Source organism: Thermobia domestica, chromosome 16 (genome assembly GCF_964235325.1).
Source record: "Thermobia domestica chromosome 16, izTheDome1.hap1.1, whole genome shotgun sequence".
NCBI classification, from domain to species: domain Eukaryota; kingdom Metazoa; phylum Arthropoda; class Insecta; order Zygentoma; family Lepismatidae; genus Thermobia; species Thermobia domestica.
In genome coordinates, this window is record NC_137469.1 from 141,471,592 (window position 1) to 141,490,718 (window position 19,127).

General features: G+C 36.2%; 1 protein-coding gene across 1 annotated transcript in view; it reads left to right on the forward strand.

Moving 5' to 3' along the window:
- LOC145672637 (sucrase-isomaltase, intestinal-like) overlaps nucleotides 1-17,905 on the forward strand; it is a 127,937-nt gene extending 110,032 nt beyond the window's left edge. The window contains exons 11-15 of the mRNA XM_081741798.1: nucleotides 1,270-1,570; nucleotides 3,091-3,232; nucleotides 5,231-5,358; nucleotides 14,602-14,740; nucleotides 17,600-17,905. Coding sequence (XP_081597924.1) covers nucleotides 1,270-1,570; nucleotides 3,091-3,232; nucleotides 5,231-5,358; nucleotides 14,602-14,740; nucleotides 17,600-17,905 — 1,016 coding nt within the window. The remainder of the gene's footprint in view (nucleotides 1-1,269; nucleotides 1,571-3,090; nucleotides 3,233-5,230; nucleotides 5,359-14,601; nucleotides 14,741-17,599) is intronic.
- The last annotated feature ends 1,222 nt before the right edge of the window (nucleotides 17,906-19,127 follow it).

Sequence of the window (19,127 nt, forward strand, 5' to 3'; positions counted from 1 at the left end):
GACCAATCAGCGTCAAGGGGGCGTGGCCAGCCAATCAGCGTCAAGGGGCGTGGCGGGGTCACGTGACCTGCGCCAGCCAATCAGCGTCAAGGGTTTGCGCATGCGCAGTAGGAAAAAAAACACCCGCAAGTGACCCCTATCTACTGACGTGTATAACATATTGTTGACGAAAGTAACATACATATATGTATGTAATATAAGGAAGACTGTTAGATATATGACATCCTGCAACGACATGATGTAACATCTAAGGGCAGTGCCTATGTAGCATACGGATAACGTATGCTCCGTACTGATTTCTGTAGTAAGCAAGAGGATTCCGTATATTTGTATATTATATATCGCTGTCCGGAAAAAAGATATTCCTCAGTGCAACTCAGATTTCCTCCTTCATCATGGCTAATGCAACTGAAGAATGGTTCATATATTTTATAGTTACAGTAATCCCAAAGACATAGAACATAGATCTAATTCGATTTTCACAGGTGAAAACAAATTTTGCGTAACCTCGAAAAAAAAAAAGAGAGAATATTTTGAGATTTTTGAATCATCGTGTGTTTGAGTTTACCAAATCCACCACATCTATGGTAAAGGAATACAAGCCCTTTTTTTTGGAGTTGAGTTGAGTTGATCTTGAGTTTAACGTCCCTTTCAGCAGCGAGGCTATATGAGACGGGACCTACTGATTAACGTGGAGTCCGAACCACATAAGCTCCCGCCGGAAATCGAACGCGGGTCTCCCACGCCAAAGGCGCGTTCGCTAACCGCTTACCACGAAGAAGCTCTTTATTTTATTGGAAACATCAAACAGTTCATAACTAAATTGAATGTGACCCATTCAATTTTCAGTAGAGACTACTTTCGCTCTATTCAGATCTACTTCAGTTGAAGAAAGAAACTGACAGAAAATTTTTAGTTGGAAATCAAACTATATGAAAGAAAATAATTATTTTGCAAATATTTTTTTCTGAAATGACTGTTTTATCCTTGAATTACATTGTAAGTATAACAAGGATATTTTCTTGTATAAAACTACCTATTACTCCTCAAATTTGAGAAAATAAATTTGTTCCAACTATCAAACACTAACATTTCAAAAATATTATTTTTATCTACTGCTAAGGTCTTAGATAAATATTTGTTATTTACATATGTTCAGGAGCTAGTATTTTGTAACGACTTTATTCTGGAAATTCGAAATTTCTTACCATTGGAATTTTTTACCAGTGACGAATGTCTGTTTATTATTATATATGTTATTTCTTTCAGATCTTTTAACATTCAACTTGTTTGGTATGCCATTTGTTGGAGCTGACATATGTGGATTTCTTTTTGACACAACCGAAGAGCTTTGCATGCGGTGGCATCAACTGGGAGCTTTCTATCCATTCGCCAGGAACCACAATGTGAAAGGTCAAAAAGATCAGGATCCGTGCTTGTGGCCTGACACCGTGGGAAGAGCTGCTGCTGAGTCCTTCAGAGTTCGTTACACTCTTTTGCCTTATCTCTACACTCAATTCTTCTTAGCGAACACACAAGGAACAACCGTGTTTAGATCATTGATTCATGAGTAAGTCATGGTAGTAGAAGGCGATTTTATTCGAGCTATCATTTGTGTCCTATTCTCAGTTTCATCGGCAAAAAAAGAAAGGCTCTTCAACCACGACTATTTAATAGCATCACTTTGAAAAATTGTAATAATCTGCACATTTAAAGATACAGTAAATTTATTTTTTATCAATATCAAACTGGGAAAAGGAGAAGAACTCATTGAATTATAATACAGTCTGTTACGGAAGCAGATTGTATTTAGTCTCAGCAGTGTTCTTTAAAATATTAAAACAATTCGATATTTTCACTTAACTAATTTTCTTTAGCATGTATACACAATATATAAGCGTTACAGAGCTTCCAAGAACATCAATTCCAAATTTAAGTTCCTCTAATTCAAGGAATCCCAAATAACAAAGTATGTTTCACCACATTCTCTGAACTGGTTTTCCTTTAGATGTACTGGATTTGCTTCAATCTTCACTATTTTCGGCGATGGGATATGTTTGTCATTGTTTGACTTAGATGTATTTGTTTTCATATATGTATACACAGATTCTTATCAATTTAAATGAAACTTGAAAAAGTACAATTTACCGGGTTAATATGATTCTGGATGATCTTTCACTCTGATAACATCGATGATACGAGGGGAAATAGTCATAGAGGTCGTGAATAATACCAAGTGTAATATTATATTTCGCGTGCAGTGTATCACTCGGATCTATAAGAAAGAATGGAGGGGGAAATCTATACTGGATTCTTGTCTCCAAAACAGACAATGGAAATGTTTAGGATTTGGGCGGACAAGGGAAGAAATTTAACTTCATCTCAATGTTACTCAAACCAAGCTACGACAACTCCGACTTTGGTAATTGATGCGTTATTTGTGCGTTATCATCCCGGGATATGGTTTCTTTGAGACAACATGTGAACCATGGGATACACAGGGAATATAATCACGAGCACTGATGTGACCGCTAATCGGTAGCATAAGACCCACAAAGAACCAGGATATTGCTGCCTACAGCATCACAAAAGCATCGTCATGTTTCACGGTTGGATAGAAATATTGCAGATCATACGTTTCTTTGGGTGTCCTCCACATATAAGCACGACCCGTGGTGTAAAATAAAATCAACGATGGCTCATGTTGAATGTTCGCGGCACCATTGGCGTATTGCTGAAGAGATATTGCTCCTTATTATTGGTTCATCTGTAAAAACAGTCTCTGTATTTCCATATCTGTAACCTGCGGCAAAACTCTCATTGTCGACACAAACTCTGGGAAGTGCTGTTTGAGTTCCTCTGTCACGTACATCGAAGTTGCACGACAGTTTAGAGTGGCAATACCCTTTAAATATGTCGGTCCCGGCGTCCCCCACAAGGAACATAAAATATGACGACATTATTATTGCTTTACAACTTTAAAACCCGACTGGCAACATTGAAAACTGTTTACAAAGGATGATTCATCTATGATAATCAACAGCAAATTTTATTAAATATTAATGTTTATCTACTTACACTTTATTTTAGGTTTCCTGAGTACAGGGAGCTTTTGGATATTCATGAGGAGTTTTTATTGGGATCGTCAATTCTAGTTGCACCTGTTTTATACGAGGGAACTACTGAAGTTAATGTTACTCTTCCAGTTGGCACTTGGTACCTCGAATATAATGTAAGAATTAATGTTATTTCTGTATGCTTGGAGAAAATATGAAACCTTTAATTTTTACGTTCCATCGTTATACCGTGCAGGAGACGTTGATGATGAGAATGAATGAAATGGTGTAATGAGAAAGTGGGAGGAAACGGGAGAACTCGGAGAAATTGCACGCACACGGTGTTTGCCCACCTCAAAGCCCACTTGGCGCGAATTGTGATAGAGCCAGAAACACCACGCATCAAAGATGAACGCTATATCACTGAAGTACTGCGGTCTCTTTATAAGAGAAAAAGTAGAGTTGAAGTATAAGATCAAATATTTTGGGAGAGAAGTCTGGACTCGGTGGACACCTGTATAGTAGAAATCTGTATTATGATTAATATTGATAAGAATATTTTAAAAGTTAGTAATTTACTTCACCTTACTTTGTGTACAATCGACATAAGAAAGTTTTTTTGATGATTGTATCTTTATCTTTTTACTGGCTTCATCTTATAGTTAATAAGAACACTTACTATTATTAACATAAGTAATGCGCAAAGTATCACTGTAAAGTATCAATTTGAAAGAGCTAAACTTTTTTCCTGACCTTCATTTAATTTTACCCTTAAAATCCTAGATGTTCATAGACATGGACACTAAATATCCTACATGCTCAGCTAAACTCAGCTGATCGTGATCAAACTTGGCATAGTGGTGATAGAACGTCATCAACATGTGGAATGTTATGTTGTGCGTGCATACTTGTGATTCTGTTATATGTGGTAAAATATTTTAAGTTATATTTTCATAAACAAACAAACAAACAAACAAAAATAAAGACACACATATATGTAAATGATTGGATTATGATGAAATTTTCCATGATGTCTTAACCAGCTATATAAGAATAAAAAAAGTTTAATTTCGGAAACGAAAATTCATACATCAAAATAATCCTATCAGGATCAAATTTTGCGACATGTATTCCGAAACGAAAATCCATACACCGTACTCATCCAATTGGGATGAAATTTGGCATGGCGCTTGACTTTGATCGGTTTATTGGTGTGCGAAATATTGCGTTGTGCAGGCTTTGAGTTCCTAGAGTTATGCACAACAACCGAATTCTAAATCACTGGAAATGACAAAATAATAAATAAATACCTTTTGACTAGCAATTAAAGTTCAGACTTGGACAGAGAAAATAAAGATCTAATAAAGGAAGGATTGCTACGACTATGTGCAGGTCACTCGTTTGTTATCTTAACTTTCGGACGCGGTATGCTGGCTTAGTACTAGAGCGCTTACTTCTGGTGTTTGGGGCCCCTGGTTAAATCACTGGCCAAGTAAGTTTGGGATGGACAGCATCGTGTCTGTGGGTTTTCTTGGGGTACTCCCGTTTCCTTCCATATTTCATTCCTCCAATTTTCCCATCATCATTCACCTGTCTTAATCATCGCTCCCTTAGCCTATAGCGCATAATCGTGGAATGTTAAACTGAAAAATTTCATTTCATTTCATTTTTAACTTTCTGATCCGATTCGCGGATCTTATTTGCATTCAAGCAAATACATGTAAAAGGTAAACATAAAAACTCCCACAGGAAAAGTATTTAAAATAAAGATAATTATTATGGAAACAAATTATGTTTTCAGAACATTTAGATATATTAAAAGCAAATTTTACATTTTTCTATTACATGATTAGTTTTACGTAAGATCGTTTTTCTTAATTAGTGTGATATGTTGGAGGGGTATTGTGCAGCCGATATTTTGTTCTATCTGTTTAAAGTGGATTTATCCTATCAGACATAAAAAATGTAGGATATATTATCACTTTTGGAGAACATTTGATACATATTATAATTCAAGTTTGATACTAATATATGCACTTTATATATTAACTATTTTCGAATGAAATCTGTGAATAAAATAAATTATGTGCTTTTATTCTCATATCTATTATAAATAGCAAACGAACTTGCTATTTCCTTGTAAGAAGTGACACATTGTTTCATTATTTGAGTAGGGCGAAGCATACCAAGGTGGAGAAGGAACATTTACGGTGGCCAGCTATAAGACAGGAAGCCCTCCAATATTTTTCAGAGGTGGTTCCATTATACCTCTACAAACAGCAGCATTAAATACTCAAGCCAGGTAACAAACTAGAAAAGTAATCTGCCTTCAAACTAGATTTAATATATTTTTTTAAAAAAGTAATCATTATTGGAACATTACATACAACCTTGATTTATATAAAATGATAATGTATTTGGCGTAGTTAATGCTCAATAACATTAGTATGCAATAAGTTATCGAAAAGTATAATATCAAACTATTTTAAGAGTTTCTCGTAGCTTTATGGTTAGAACACTCACTCGCTATGGTTAGAGAATCATTCGAAACTTACATTTATGAGTGAATATATGCAGCTAGTTGAAGCCGTTACTATTATATGCTCTCTCTTATACCAAGTATGCGTGGTATATACCATCTCTTGCTGCAAATATGAGAGGTTTTGACCTTACTAATATTTTTTTAGGTTTAATTAAGAAATCTTTTAACTTATGGGAAGAGCATCTATTTGGCATCAACATTTCGCCGTAAAAATGTTTTTAAATAAATGTTTCCAATATGATTTTTGACACCACTATTCAACAAGTAAATTTTCGTTGTATTTCGAATGAACTTGTTATGAAAGACATTAATTAGCTACATCCAGGGGTAAAAGTGAAGAGGAACGCGGGGGGATGTCGTCCCCCCGCATCCATATAATATCTATAGTGTCTCCCCATTTCCTAAGAAAATTATAATCCGGGCAAAGATAGGCAAAGAGCACGGCATGACATCATGCGTCCCCCTACCTTTTCAGATCCACTTTTACCCCTGGCCACATCCATCCCATTTCAATGACATCAGCTTACCCGATGGCACTGTGAATATTATAGTATGTTACTGTGAAGTGACGAAAGGAACTGCTTCAGTTTTCCCGACGGTATTGCAACTAGAAGTCATTAATAAAATCTAAAGATGTCGATATCAACAATGAAGAGAAGCACGACAAAGGCAGAGAAGAAGATATAGAAGATGAAGGCTCCGATAGAGAGAAGACGAGTAAAAGTACAAGGAAGACAGAGATAATGAATAACTGCTATAGAAAATTAAAAGAAAGTCCAAAAGATGTTGTTTCTGTAAGTTAGAATTACTTTACAAATTAAATCTCTACTGTACAATGTACCCAGATTGTTCCTGGAGCACGATATAGTTTTACTTTCATACATCTTGTGAAATATTTTCTTCATCATGAAGATGATCAGAAATTGATTAGGATATTCTGTTAGCAGGAATTCTTAAAGGATTTTATTCTCTTTTACATTAAAAGATTATCAAATATCATTGGTTACGACAAAGTTATTGCAAAAAGTTCATCGACTTCAAAGCTATTAGACCTTTATTTAAACTAGTAATTACCAACAAAGAAAATATTAACAAATGCACTAAGGGTCAGTCCATCTGAAGTGATCCAAACTATGAAAATAGTTGCTCGACCATCTTCGAAAACTATAAAAATTTGAGTGTAATGAACTGTGTGTATGAGTAGGTCAATAACATCATTCATATTTTCGTATGTACAAGTGTTCCTAAATGTCGGTCATCCTTGTTGTCAGTGGGGTGCCAATTTTTGCATATGCAAGCGTTTACTAAACTTACAGTTGCTCAGAGCGTACAAATCAGACGAACACCTAACAAAAACGAGGAGAGACTGAGGCAGAGTTGGCGTGGGTCAATGAAAACTTGACCCACGACCCACTGACCCACCATTCACCGTGACCCACCACCCACCGTGACCCACCACCCACCATGATCCACTCTGACCCATGACCTACAACCCACCGTGACCCACTCTGGCCCACCACCCACCGTGACCCACGCTGACCCATCACCCACCGTTACCCACTCTGGCCCACCGTGACCCACCACCCACCATGAACAACTCATCCACTGTGATCTACTCTGACTCACCCAAAATCCATCGTCATCAACTCTGAACACGATCCACGGCCTCTTCTGTACTGACTAAAGAGTTTACACTTGTAATAAAACAAGACTGTGAAATTGTCACTAATCGGAGTTAGAATTTCTAGTCAATCGCTCAAGCACCACTCTGTTACAATAACGGTGTATCTGACCTTTACGATATAAAATGGTAAAGTGTTTGTCAGTGAGGAAATTGAAACAGTTCGAGGTGGGGGAAATTAGTATGTGCCTAAAATATACTTGGACTAAAAAGGTATTCTTGCAAGTGTTAATTTTCAACGCATTCCAAAAGAAACTTCTATTCCCAGGAAAATACCCCTGTACAATATGGAAAAGGTTATGGTTTCTCAGTTCACAGTATTTCTATCACAAAAGACTTGAAAAATAAGTTTTTCATAGTGTATAAAGGTGCCCGGGTACCATATGTAAGAGCATCTCCATAAAGTATGCTCATAATTGTAATTTGTGCAATCAGTAAAACATCACGTTAAATTTAAGTTACAAATATGCATAATTGCAATTATTGTGAATATTTATTCAAAGTAGTTTACCTAAAGCAAAGAAGAGACTTACTAAAAATTTGGTACAAAGTTGAATAACACAAATAAGCCATTAGTAATAGAAGTATACATTTTCCATAACTTGTAATTTGCTACCTTAAAACAAATCTGAAATCGGGTATCTTTCCTGTTGGCCTCCAGAACTTTTTTGTGGTAAATCATCCGCAGCGGAATGATGTCCATCCTTCAGCCAAGAAATAACTAGCTCGTCTACTTTGAGCTTGTCTAGTGGTGGGCCATTAACATTGATGAACAACAAGTTAGGCAATGTTTGAGCACTTAGTGTATTTCTAATATCAGTCATCTGTAAATTCACATGGGGAAATCCCCGTTCGCACTCTGTCGTGGAAATTGATAATACTTCTACTCGATTTCTGCAACTCTTCATCGATAATCTGCGTGTAAGACTTAAGACCGATAACGATTTTTCTTGGTCAGTTTTGAAATACTCAGCAAGAAGTATCATCTCTCTATCACCATAGAATATCTTTTCCATATCGACCATGTCAGTTGGCAATGTCAACTCATGGAGAACAGAAACTTCATCTACCACGACTTCGATAGGGAATCTTGTGAATAAATTATCAATTAGAGCCTGATAAACTGATGATTTCTTATTTGTTTATTTAATTTTTTGTAATTACACATGAAAGTTTGATGGCATTACTAAGTTCCCTCCCCCATCTAGAAAGCGAAAGGGAACGAGGTTCGTAGAAAGTTTTCAGAGGTGAATGGGAATTTCCCTTCTTCTTCCCCTTCAATTACCACACTGCTGTTTGTCATGTGCCAAATTACAATGAATTTCAATTAAATTATCATAGTATAATTATTTCCTTGTTGAATTATCGATACTTTTCAATGGAAAAAAGAATGAAATTTGAAAGTTCCAAATCAAGGTAAGTAGACCAACGTAAAGGGGGGGGGGGGAAAGTTTAAAATTTTCCATATAATTATCCGTACAATCCAAACTTAAAAATTTCCGTGTAATTAAGCTTACAGTACAAATTTTATGCCCATTTTTCTCAGAACTTTATGGGTTGATTGCCGTGTGCTGTAAGCGCTCCATATAATAAACATGAGCTTCAGCAATTATTATAGTAGAAAGCAACGGATATATGAAGCCAAACGCTGTATTTTTTGTTTCTGATTTTTTTCTTAAATACCATCAATCGTTTTCACAAACCAACTCACTACCAATTTTCCATATATAGAAAGTGTCCCCTTCCTCATAAAGGAGAATTTAAAGAAATGCTAGGACGCATTCTGTTTATTTTCAATAAAGAGTTAATACACTGAATTTCAGCTCCGTAAGTTTAACGGCTTGCGAGATACTCATTTTTTCCCGCAAAAATTCGGATCCTCACTACCTCCTTAGGATTAAGGCCCAACTATATACCAAAAATAATTTCATTTGACTGCAACTAGACCGTGATGATCAGGCACACACAATCACATTCAATTTTGTATATAATAATTTATATATTACAGTCATTCAAAAATGTATTTTTCCATTAGTAAGCTCCTCTAAAAGCTAACAGATCTCGAAAGCCAAGTAGTAGTATAAGTCCTATTGCTATTATTACAATTAAAAATATCAATATCCAAAAGTGCCTGAAGTTCTTTTTTCACTTGGTTAGATATACTCACCTCAGGTAAGTAGACAGAAACAAATGGAAAAGGAAGAGAAATGAAGGTCTTGAAAGTAAAACGAAGACAAATTCCAGTCTTCAGAAGATACTGCCTACATTGCAGTGAGCAGAGTGGGTCGATAGATCATACTGAGTCGGTGGGTCGCAGTGGGTCGTGGTGGGTGGTGGGTCACAGTGGATCACTGTAGAAGGTGAGTCACAGTGGGTCACGTGCTGTTGACGCATGACCCACTGACCCACTCAGAAAACTTGACCCACTTGACTCACTGACCCACTCCATCTCTGGACTGAGGTACACGGAGAATATTAACTTTTGCGTCTAAATATATATGCAAGGTTGGAAACCAATACATAAAATCACCAGAAAAAGTACAGAAAATTACACATTTAAAGGGGCTGTATTTTGGTATGGCATAAAGTGGGGGGTTCATAAGTTTTATACTGAATACTATTGCATGTAAAGAGTCTGGAGAAATATTCACATCTATGATACTACTGGCACCGTAGATTTATGGGGGTCCGAAAGTTGAAGTTTGTGATTTTGATGCCATTTTTGGAGCGTAATATCTCTGGAGGGCAAAGTGCTAAAAATCGCTGCTTATACCAAAAAGTAATTCTGTATGTAAATAAACTATTGCAGAAATTATCATGACTGATATTACATGGATAAAAAAGTGAGGATATGCTAAAAATGCGAAGAAAGCACGTGCGTGACGATGGTTGTAGCCCGAAAAAATTTCAACGTTGGAGTGTGTTCCATGCTAGATCTCAAAAACTATGTATGGTGCAGGGATTAGGTCCTCTTTCGTTTGTGTTCAGTTGTACAAAAGCTTGCGAATGGTGTTTGTTCCATCTTTCTAGCCCCATTATCATTGCTACGTCTATATGGTAAGGGGTTTAGCTCCCCTTGCACCCACGACACATATCGTCAAATTGGACCACGGTATTAAGACACTTAATGTATCAACAAAGTGACGTTGAAATCCAATTCCAGTTACGGAAGTTAATATGTTCAAAAGGTTGCGTTACATCTATCCTATATATACATAAAACTAAATGAACTGGCATAAAATAAAGGGATACTTCCGGTTGACTTGGAAAGTTGAAATTCAGCATGATTGTAGCTTTCAAGTACTAACCCACAGGAAAATTGTCAAACGTTAATAATTTTTAATTTTTAGGGGGTCTAACGGGGAATTAAGAAATTCTCTATGTTACTTAAAACGAACCATTTTTTGGACTTATAATCTCATATTGTAGGTACTTGGAATTGGAATAAAAGCTTGAAATTCAATATGCTTGTACGTTTTCGTTAAAGTTACTTAAGTAAATCACCAGAAATAAGAAAGTTCAACCGTAGAGAGGCTTTATGGGGAACTGAAAAGTCTTCCCAATGTTATTTATGTCACATCTTCTACACCCCAAAATGTTTAGTCACTTCCGGCAGGATTAGACTGATGAAATTTGACATGATTGTAGACTTCCAGGACTAACCCACAGGAAAATTGCCAAAAGTGAATATTTTTAGTTTTTAAGGTATCTATTGTAGGGATGAAGTAATTCCCATGTTATTTAAATGGGTGTTTTCTTGTGATACAAAATCTTATCTTCTAGATGGTAGAAATAAGAAAATAAACTTGAAATTTGGTAGAATTGTAGGTTTTAGAGGTTCAAGGCCGTAGGCTGAGCAAACGCGGGGGTCTGGGGCGGAGTCCCAAGCTAGCCAAAGACTAGTCGATCCTATATAGCGCAACTTTGTGAACATATTAACTTCCGTAATTGTGGTTGGATTTCAATGATACTTTGCTGATACGTTAAGTGCCTTAATACTGCTTTCCAGTTCGACGATGTAGACGTGGCAATGATCATGGAGCTAGAAAGATGAAACAAACGCCACTCACAAGCTTTTACACAACTGAGCACAAACAAATGCGTCCCTAATTGCTGCACTATGCATCATTTTTGAGATCTAGTATGAAACATATACAAATATTTAGTTTTTTCGGGACTATAACCATCGTTACGCACGTCCTTTCTTCGCGTTTTTACCATGTCCTCACTATTTTCTCCATATAATATCAGTCATGATTGTTTTTGCAATAGTTTATTCACATACAGAATAACTTTGTGGCATAAGCAGCAATTTTTAGCACTTTGCCATTCTGAGATATTACGCTCCAAAAATGGCATCAAAATTACAAACTTCAACTTTCGGACCCCCACAAATCTACGGTGCCAGTAGTATCATAGCTGTGGATATTTCTGCAGACTCTTTACATGCAATAGTATTGAGCCCAAAAATTATGAACCCCTCACTTAATGCCATTCCAAAATACAGCCCCTTAAAAAGTATAATTTTCTATATTTTTTCTGGTGATTTCATGTATTGGTTTCCAATCCTGCATATTTATTTAGACGCAAAAGTTTTATATTCTCCGTGTACCTTAGTCTTACCTGTAAACACTCGTTTGTGTTTCGTGTTCGTCTGATTCGTACGTCCTGAGCAACTGTAATTTTCGTAAACGCTTGCAAATGAAAAAATTGGCACTCTACCGAACAAAGATGACCGCCATCCAGGAACACTTGTACATACGACAATGTGAATGATGTTATTTACCTTCTCATACACGAGGTTCATCATTCTCAAATCTTTATAATTTTCGGAGATGGTCGAGCAACCACCTCTGGACTACTTTCTATGAATCGACCCCTAATTAAGTCAACTATAAAGTGTTTTGTGTCGGTATCAAGAATGTTATAAAATAGAGAATCTGCCCGTATGTATCTTCGTACTAGTAACTCAATGAAGCCAAAAAAGGCAACCGAGCATCAGCACAACAACCGATTGGCTACTCTAATTGGCAACACTCGTTTCCGCCATGAATGTTGGCTCAAAACATTGCAATCTTATTGGGTGAAGCGGGCACAGAGTGGGGATAGCGAATTTGTGACATATGGCTTCACGATTTTGTTGTATAGGCAGATCCTCTATTTTATGACATCCTTGATTGGTATGATACCAATTCTTTTTACATCTTCCTCTCCTGTATAGAAATGTAAATATTTCAAGTCACAGGTGCTGTATCTGTTAATATTCGTAATTGTTGAATTGTAGCCAAACTTATTTAAAAAATGTATTGTTAAAAATGTGATCTAGTATGTAAATTATGGCGATATATTAAAAGAGGGATATATCTAAAATTAGCGTAAATATGATATGCTATTAAAGAATGATTTTGTAATATACAGTAGTACATTATCGTTTTACAATTAAGTACAATTTTGTTTCTAATTTAGATATCGTATTGTTAGCGTAGTTCCTGTTAACAAACTTACTTATGTTCAAGCTAATATGAATATATATAAAATGAGTATAGGAATATTAATGTGCTTACTTTATCACCAAATTGTAGTGAAATGACACATTGTAATAGAAATCGAGCGACGTAGCTCAAGTACTAGAGCGTTGGCTTGGAATTCGTGAGGTCGTGAGTTCGATTCGCGCTGCCGACTATCCTGACTGGGGTTTTCCAGGGTTACCCTCAGTCCTACCAAGGAAGTACCGGGATTGTACCTACTAAACAGGCCCTGTCCGATACATTCAAAAATCCTTTCCATTGTTATTGTTTTAGTTAGATGTGCAGTATAAAAAGGCCTCTGAGGTGTATTTGGGGATTGTTAAAAAAATGTATAAAAGTGTAAAAGCAAAAGAACATCAATAAGGTGGGAGTATTGGTGCAATCATCTTGTTAATATATCTGTATTTTCTTTTTATCAAAATATTTGTTTGTTTCTTTTTGAGTTCTAGTTAGAGGAAAATGCAGCAAATATGTGTATTGCCGCAGAAAAAGTAAAAATAAATTTAGGGTTGTACCGAAAGTTAGTGCCTTAGTTTTGGTCAAGAAACCGAAAAGCATGAGAGATTAGCCAAAATAGGCAATCTGCCAATTCAACTTAGGAAACAATCGAGAATCTTACCCTTAAATTCAACAGCAGGCAATTTAAGTTACTATAAGGCCTGGTTACCAACATACGTTGAGCAATTAAAAAGAAAAGCTCTTAACTAAGTTTTCGGGAAACATTTTCTTGCTGCAACTGAAATTACAACCCTACATTTTGATGATGGGCCAGCTCTATAGCTAATTCGGGTGGGTCAAAGTTTACAGGTCCTTGAGTATATAAAATTACTACTGTATCTAAAATGTGTAGTGATTTCCATTGACTTTAAGAAAGGACTCACTCGGGGAAGTAATGCTCCCAGAAGTAGGAACTAAATACACGATTCTCATTGGTTGGCGTTATCCGTTTCTTGGCACGTAGCTTACATATAGCAGAAATAAAATGCTTACTGCTCTCGGTCCTCGTGGCCGAGCGTGCTACTAATGAAAGTCGCTTTTGGCGTGGGTTCAAACTCGTCACAAGGAAAGTTTTTTAAAATTTTCATGACCATTTTTATATTAAAATAAGATGAAAATATTACTCATAAAAGGATTTAGTTACTTTTGTGCAGATAAAAAGTAGAGTAGTACTAGTACTACTAGTAGAGAGTACTAGTAGTAGTAGAAGGAGGAGGAGGAACGGGTTAGAAGACCTGCAGGGCTCGCTTTGTTCCACCTCAACCTCCATGATGTAAATTTTGTGAACAACTTAAAACAGCTGGCTAGGGTAGCGAGCGAAAAAAATTACTTCCGGGAGTATTACTCTCCCGAGCGAGTCGGTTTTATGAACCTTTCTTTTCTACTTTCTTCGTACTTTTGTTGTCACCTCTTTTCTTTTGAATTCCATTGTTTATTTCAATTTCACACATGGACACATCTACCGAAATCAATCAATCAGGTTCAGGCAGAGGTTAAAGATACGGATACATTTAAAAAGTGCCGAAGCTGATAGTAGGGAAATTTGAATACATAGACTGAACTGTGAACTAATAATAATAATGTGGCCACCTGTCGCGACTATCTTTTATACTTCACTCGATTGGACAATTAGTCCCCTCCAAATTCGCTTTAATGGAGGACGAAGCAACACCTTAAATTTTGAGTTCCATTCACTGAATTTTTTAAAAAGGTAATTTATTTTAGTGACATAAATTTTATAGTATGTCGCCAACGTTAATTGTTTAATTAATACTCCTATTATTGTAAATCTTACAGTCGACAGAACAACTTTGGGCTCCTTGTTCTTTTGGACGCAGAAAATACGGCAACAGGACAGTTGTTCTGGGACGACGGAGAGACGATACAAAGTGTTGAGAAACAACAGTTTCATTGGCTTAACTTCACGTATAGTCAGGTAATTTCACACATTGAGAAGATTATAACGTGGATCAAGACACGTTTAGTGTGTAGTAGAGGCCAGTGATGTAAAAATGGGTGTATTAGTAGGTATTTATGTTTCAACTAGCTATATTTGAATTTACTTTTTGCTTATTTGTATCACCTTCAACATGGGCACTAAATGACCATCAAACAGACAATTTTTCTCTGGTCATATCAAGATTTAATTTGATATGTATTTAGAAAGTAACGTAGTATTGACTATCTTGTTTCAGGGTTTCTTTCAGAAAACCTTCCTGAGAATATTTTCAGATGCGTGGGGGGAATGATCGGAATTACTCAGGAAATACAGAGGTCTATAGGACTTGAAAAACGACTGGAAGCTTTCGAAATGTAGGTGTAGAGAGGAATGGAACAAATTAGTTGGTCAATCGGAAAACGAATGAGAGGGTGTTAGAAATGGTGGAGAAGGAAAAAAACACTTTTAGGTATTATTGAGAAGAGGAAGAGAAACTGGTTGGAACATTGCCTGAGAAGAAAATGTATCATGAGGGACGTGCTAGAGGGTGTGTTGGCAGGAAAGAGGGAGGGGAGGAGGAGGTTTTAATTAAATGACGATATAGAAGTAGAAAGAACATACGTGAAGATGAAGAGGTTAGCGGAGGACCGTGGAATATGGAAGCTTCTCAGCTGCGGCAAGTGATCTGCCAATAAGGGTAGAATACCTATGATGATGATGGTGTATAGGGCTTGAGATCCCCTCCCCAATACATAATAACATATAAAATTATGTTGTAGTACTTCTTGCAAAGACATTTCTAATTTAAACCAAACTGCTCTTTTGTCTTTTGTATGAATACTGCTTGGGAATCTCTTCCAAACTAATTCTCTTTCACTAGAAATCCTCATACAGCGATGCAACGATAAGTCTGCAAACCGATTTCTTAGTGCTGTCCTTATTGTATTGAATGTGCTGAAAGACCTTTCAACAGTAGCTGTTAGCATATACAGTTAATTTTGCACATACGCTTTTTCGTCCATCATAACGTAGAATTCAACTCAGAATACAAGTCACACACTGTCATTCACACTTTTGCCAAGAATTTGAAAGATGTTATATCTATCTGTAAATATATATAACAACTTATCGTATACACCATTTAGTGAACCAAGCAGTACACCATAAACTACGCTCGGCTCCTACTCAAAATCAACAATAAGAACATATTAATTCTTCTGTATCATCGTCACTAGCACTCGTTTCTTAATTTTCTTCTACGTTATTCATTTCCTCTTTGTGATGTTCCAATATCTCTAGTATATTCCGCCACAAGAGCTGGTGACTGGTACCTTGATGACGATGATCTGGAGCTTTGTAATGGTGAAATGTAGCACGGTTTCTTATTTAAAAGCTTTCAGTTTCCTTCGCTCTCTCCGATGATAAGTAATTTATTTTTTCACTGTGGATCTAAGTGAATATAAAGAAGCACCAGTTGTAAGTGGAGCTTTAAGGATTCTAATGACAATATCATTTAATTATATTTATCACACAGATTTTCTTCAATGAAAAATAACTTTTCAAATAACTGCTTGAATTGTTTGCAGGCTTTTTGGTTTTCTCGAGTTCGTATTCCCTTCCTTGACATTAAGCTCACAAATTATGTAATTAAATGAAGGCATTGTGAATGTACTGTTAAGGGACTGTGTCATGAAAATGCAGTCGAATCTCAGGCGACGGAACGTGTGTCCCTTATATCTAATCTACTTGTTGAATTAAGAGCATCAACAAGCTGTATACAAATAAGAAAACAAAATAACTAAAAATCATAATGAGTTGAATTGCAGAAATAAATAAAGTAGCACGGCCCGGACTCGAACATGGATCTCTGAATTACAAATCCGACGCTTAAATCACTATACTGCATACATACTTATTGGACATTGTAGGTTCACAAGCAAGCTAGCGCTAATTTCAATTTTATTCTTCTGGTTGAACTTATATCCCAATTTTCTCATCACCTTTTGAGATCGAGAATTTGCCACTTCGAAAATTAGCTTATAAGTATCATTACAATAAATATCGTATCATTTTAATGGATACAAAAAGAAACCAGAATGAAATCTGCATATTCTTCGCTACAAACATTAGTTATGTCAGGATACAAAGACCTGCTACACTGTTGCCAAATTTTCCAGGTGTAATGTTGGAATCTCTTCAATGTACTAATTAAGGAATAAGGGAATTAATTCTGTGCGTGTACACTTCGACGTCATCTGTAATGTCGGATCATTTTTTGACACTCAGTATCGTGATACTCTTTGTATGCAAACACTGATATCGAAAACATAAATGATACTCAAAGTGTCACACATGGAAGTCCGAATGTCATGAGGTATCCTTTCTACGATGAATCCCAGCTTTGCCTCCTGGTCATATCTGTACTTGTTTCCGCAACAACTTGACAGGGATGATAGTATGGGGTGTCATCATGCTCATTTGCACAGTACGTTATGATGATGTCCTCAAATAGTGGGTGAGTCTGTAGCTTCGTTTATTAGGTCAATTCCTTCGCTTGAGTTATACAAAATAACACCATTGTTTATACATAGTTTTAGGTATTGATGCGGAATTATAAAGAGATTGGGAAGTATTTGGACTAAGACGTAAGCAACTTCGGTTTAAGAAGCCCGAGGTTGTGGCGTTATGTATCAGTCAATGTATCACCCAGTGTAGCATATGCCATAGCCCTTCGTAACGACTTGAAATTTAATTTAGTTTTATGAGTAACTGTTCAAATACTATTTAATTCTGTAACTGCATGCACGTACACAATGTAACTCGTGTTATTTATTTTACTATTTATTTATTTTTCAGAATACACTTGTCATGGAGATTCTGAATGCTTACCCCAGTCTTGTATCAGACATTGGATTGAACACTGTATCAATCGTTGGGCTCCAGCAAGAACCCTCAGGTATACTTGCCAATGATCAATCGCACTCTAATTTCACCTACGATCCAGTTATGGGCGTTCTTCACATATCGTTTGCAGACGAGATTCTTTCATTGGCGGAACATTTGGTGATCCAAATCCAATACAATGAGAACGTGGTTGCATCAAGAGCTATTCATAAGTGTTCAAGAAGATTGTTGAGTTTAGATATATGTCTTGAAGAATAGTATATTCGTTTTTTAATGAACAAAACAAATTAATGATTGAATTGAATCATTCTGAGTATATTGTAATGAGTATTTTCAATAAATACATGAATTAAAAACATTGTTTGTTTTAGTTAGTACCATTTGTTACGATCGAACATTTGGCCCGCTGTACACTACAGGCAAAATCAGCTTAAATAAAAGCTCTATTTTTATTCTTTTTCTTATTTCATTGCCCACGAACAACATGGAATTGTATAAAAATGAATGGCCGTTGTTCTAGTAATAAAAAGCAATTCACAGCTAGGTCATCATCATTAATTTTGAAGTAACTAAATTGAAATAATAATGTTTAATTACAATCAACCCATCACAATACACACAAATATTCATCCCCAACTCTAAATCTGGTTACGTCCCTTGACGCATTTTGAAAGAATTATGTTGAAACAATATAGTGCGGAGGTTAAGTGGGCAATTCTATCGGAATTGTGTACTTCTGAAAAGAAAAAGACGAAACTTTCAGGAATGCTTCTTTACACCCGGCAGAAGAAATCTAGAGGTAGAGCCCAAAGTTTTGACCGCCATATTGGAAAATTGCCGCCATCTTGAAAAATTGGGCTATTTTTTACAATATCCATTTTAAGTAGCTACTGCTTCAACACTATTCATCCGAATTTCATGGTTGATACGTCATTCTCTTCAGAATAAAACAGGCTTTTAAATGCAATGTAGCACATGCCCTATGACGTAAAAAAAAAAGGGAAATATGCGGGAAATCGGGAATTTTTCTTTAAAAATTGTCGTTTTTGGAAGTTTGAGCTCCCTTAGCGTCGCCTCAGGTAGGAGTACGCGACCCTAATATAACCTGAAATAATACATGGGGGTTATGGTATCTCTTTGCCAAATAACATTGGAATATCCTATATAATGACATGAGAAAATAATTATTTCCTAATCCTCCTAATCCTGTTTGAAAGTAGGAAATTTGCACTAATAGGGAAAATAGCGATCTAAAATTTCTGGATGAATTAATATTCGAACGAATTTCATGCTTAACACTTCTTTTTCTTTAAAATGATAAAATTTCTCACTTGCAATACTGGCCATGCCCCTGTAAGGTATGGGAAGAGGGAAATTTGGGGGAAATCTTGAAGTATATATGAAAACCTTTTTCAAAAAAGTTTCTTGCTTCTAGAATGATCCTGGGTGAAAGCACGTGATCTTAGTGTACCCTGAAAAC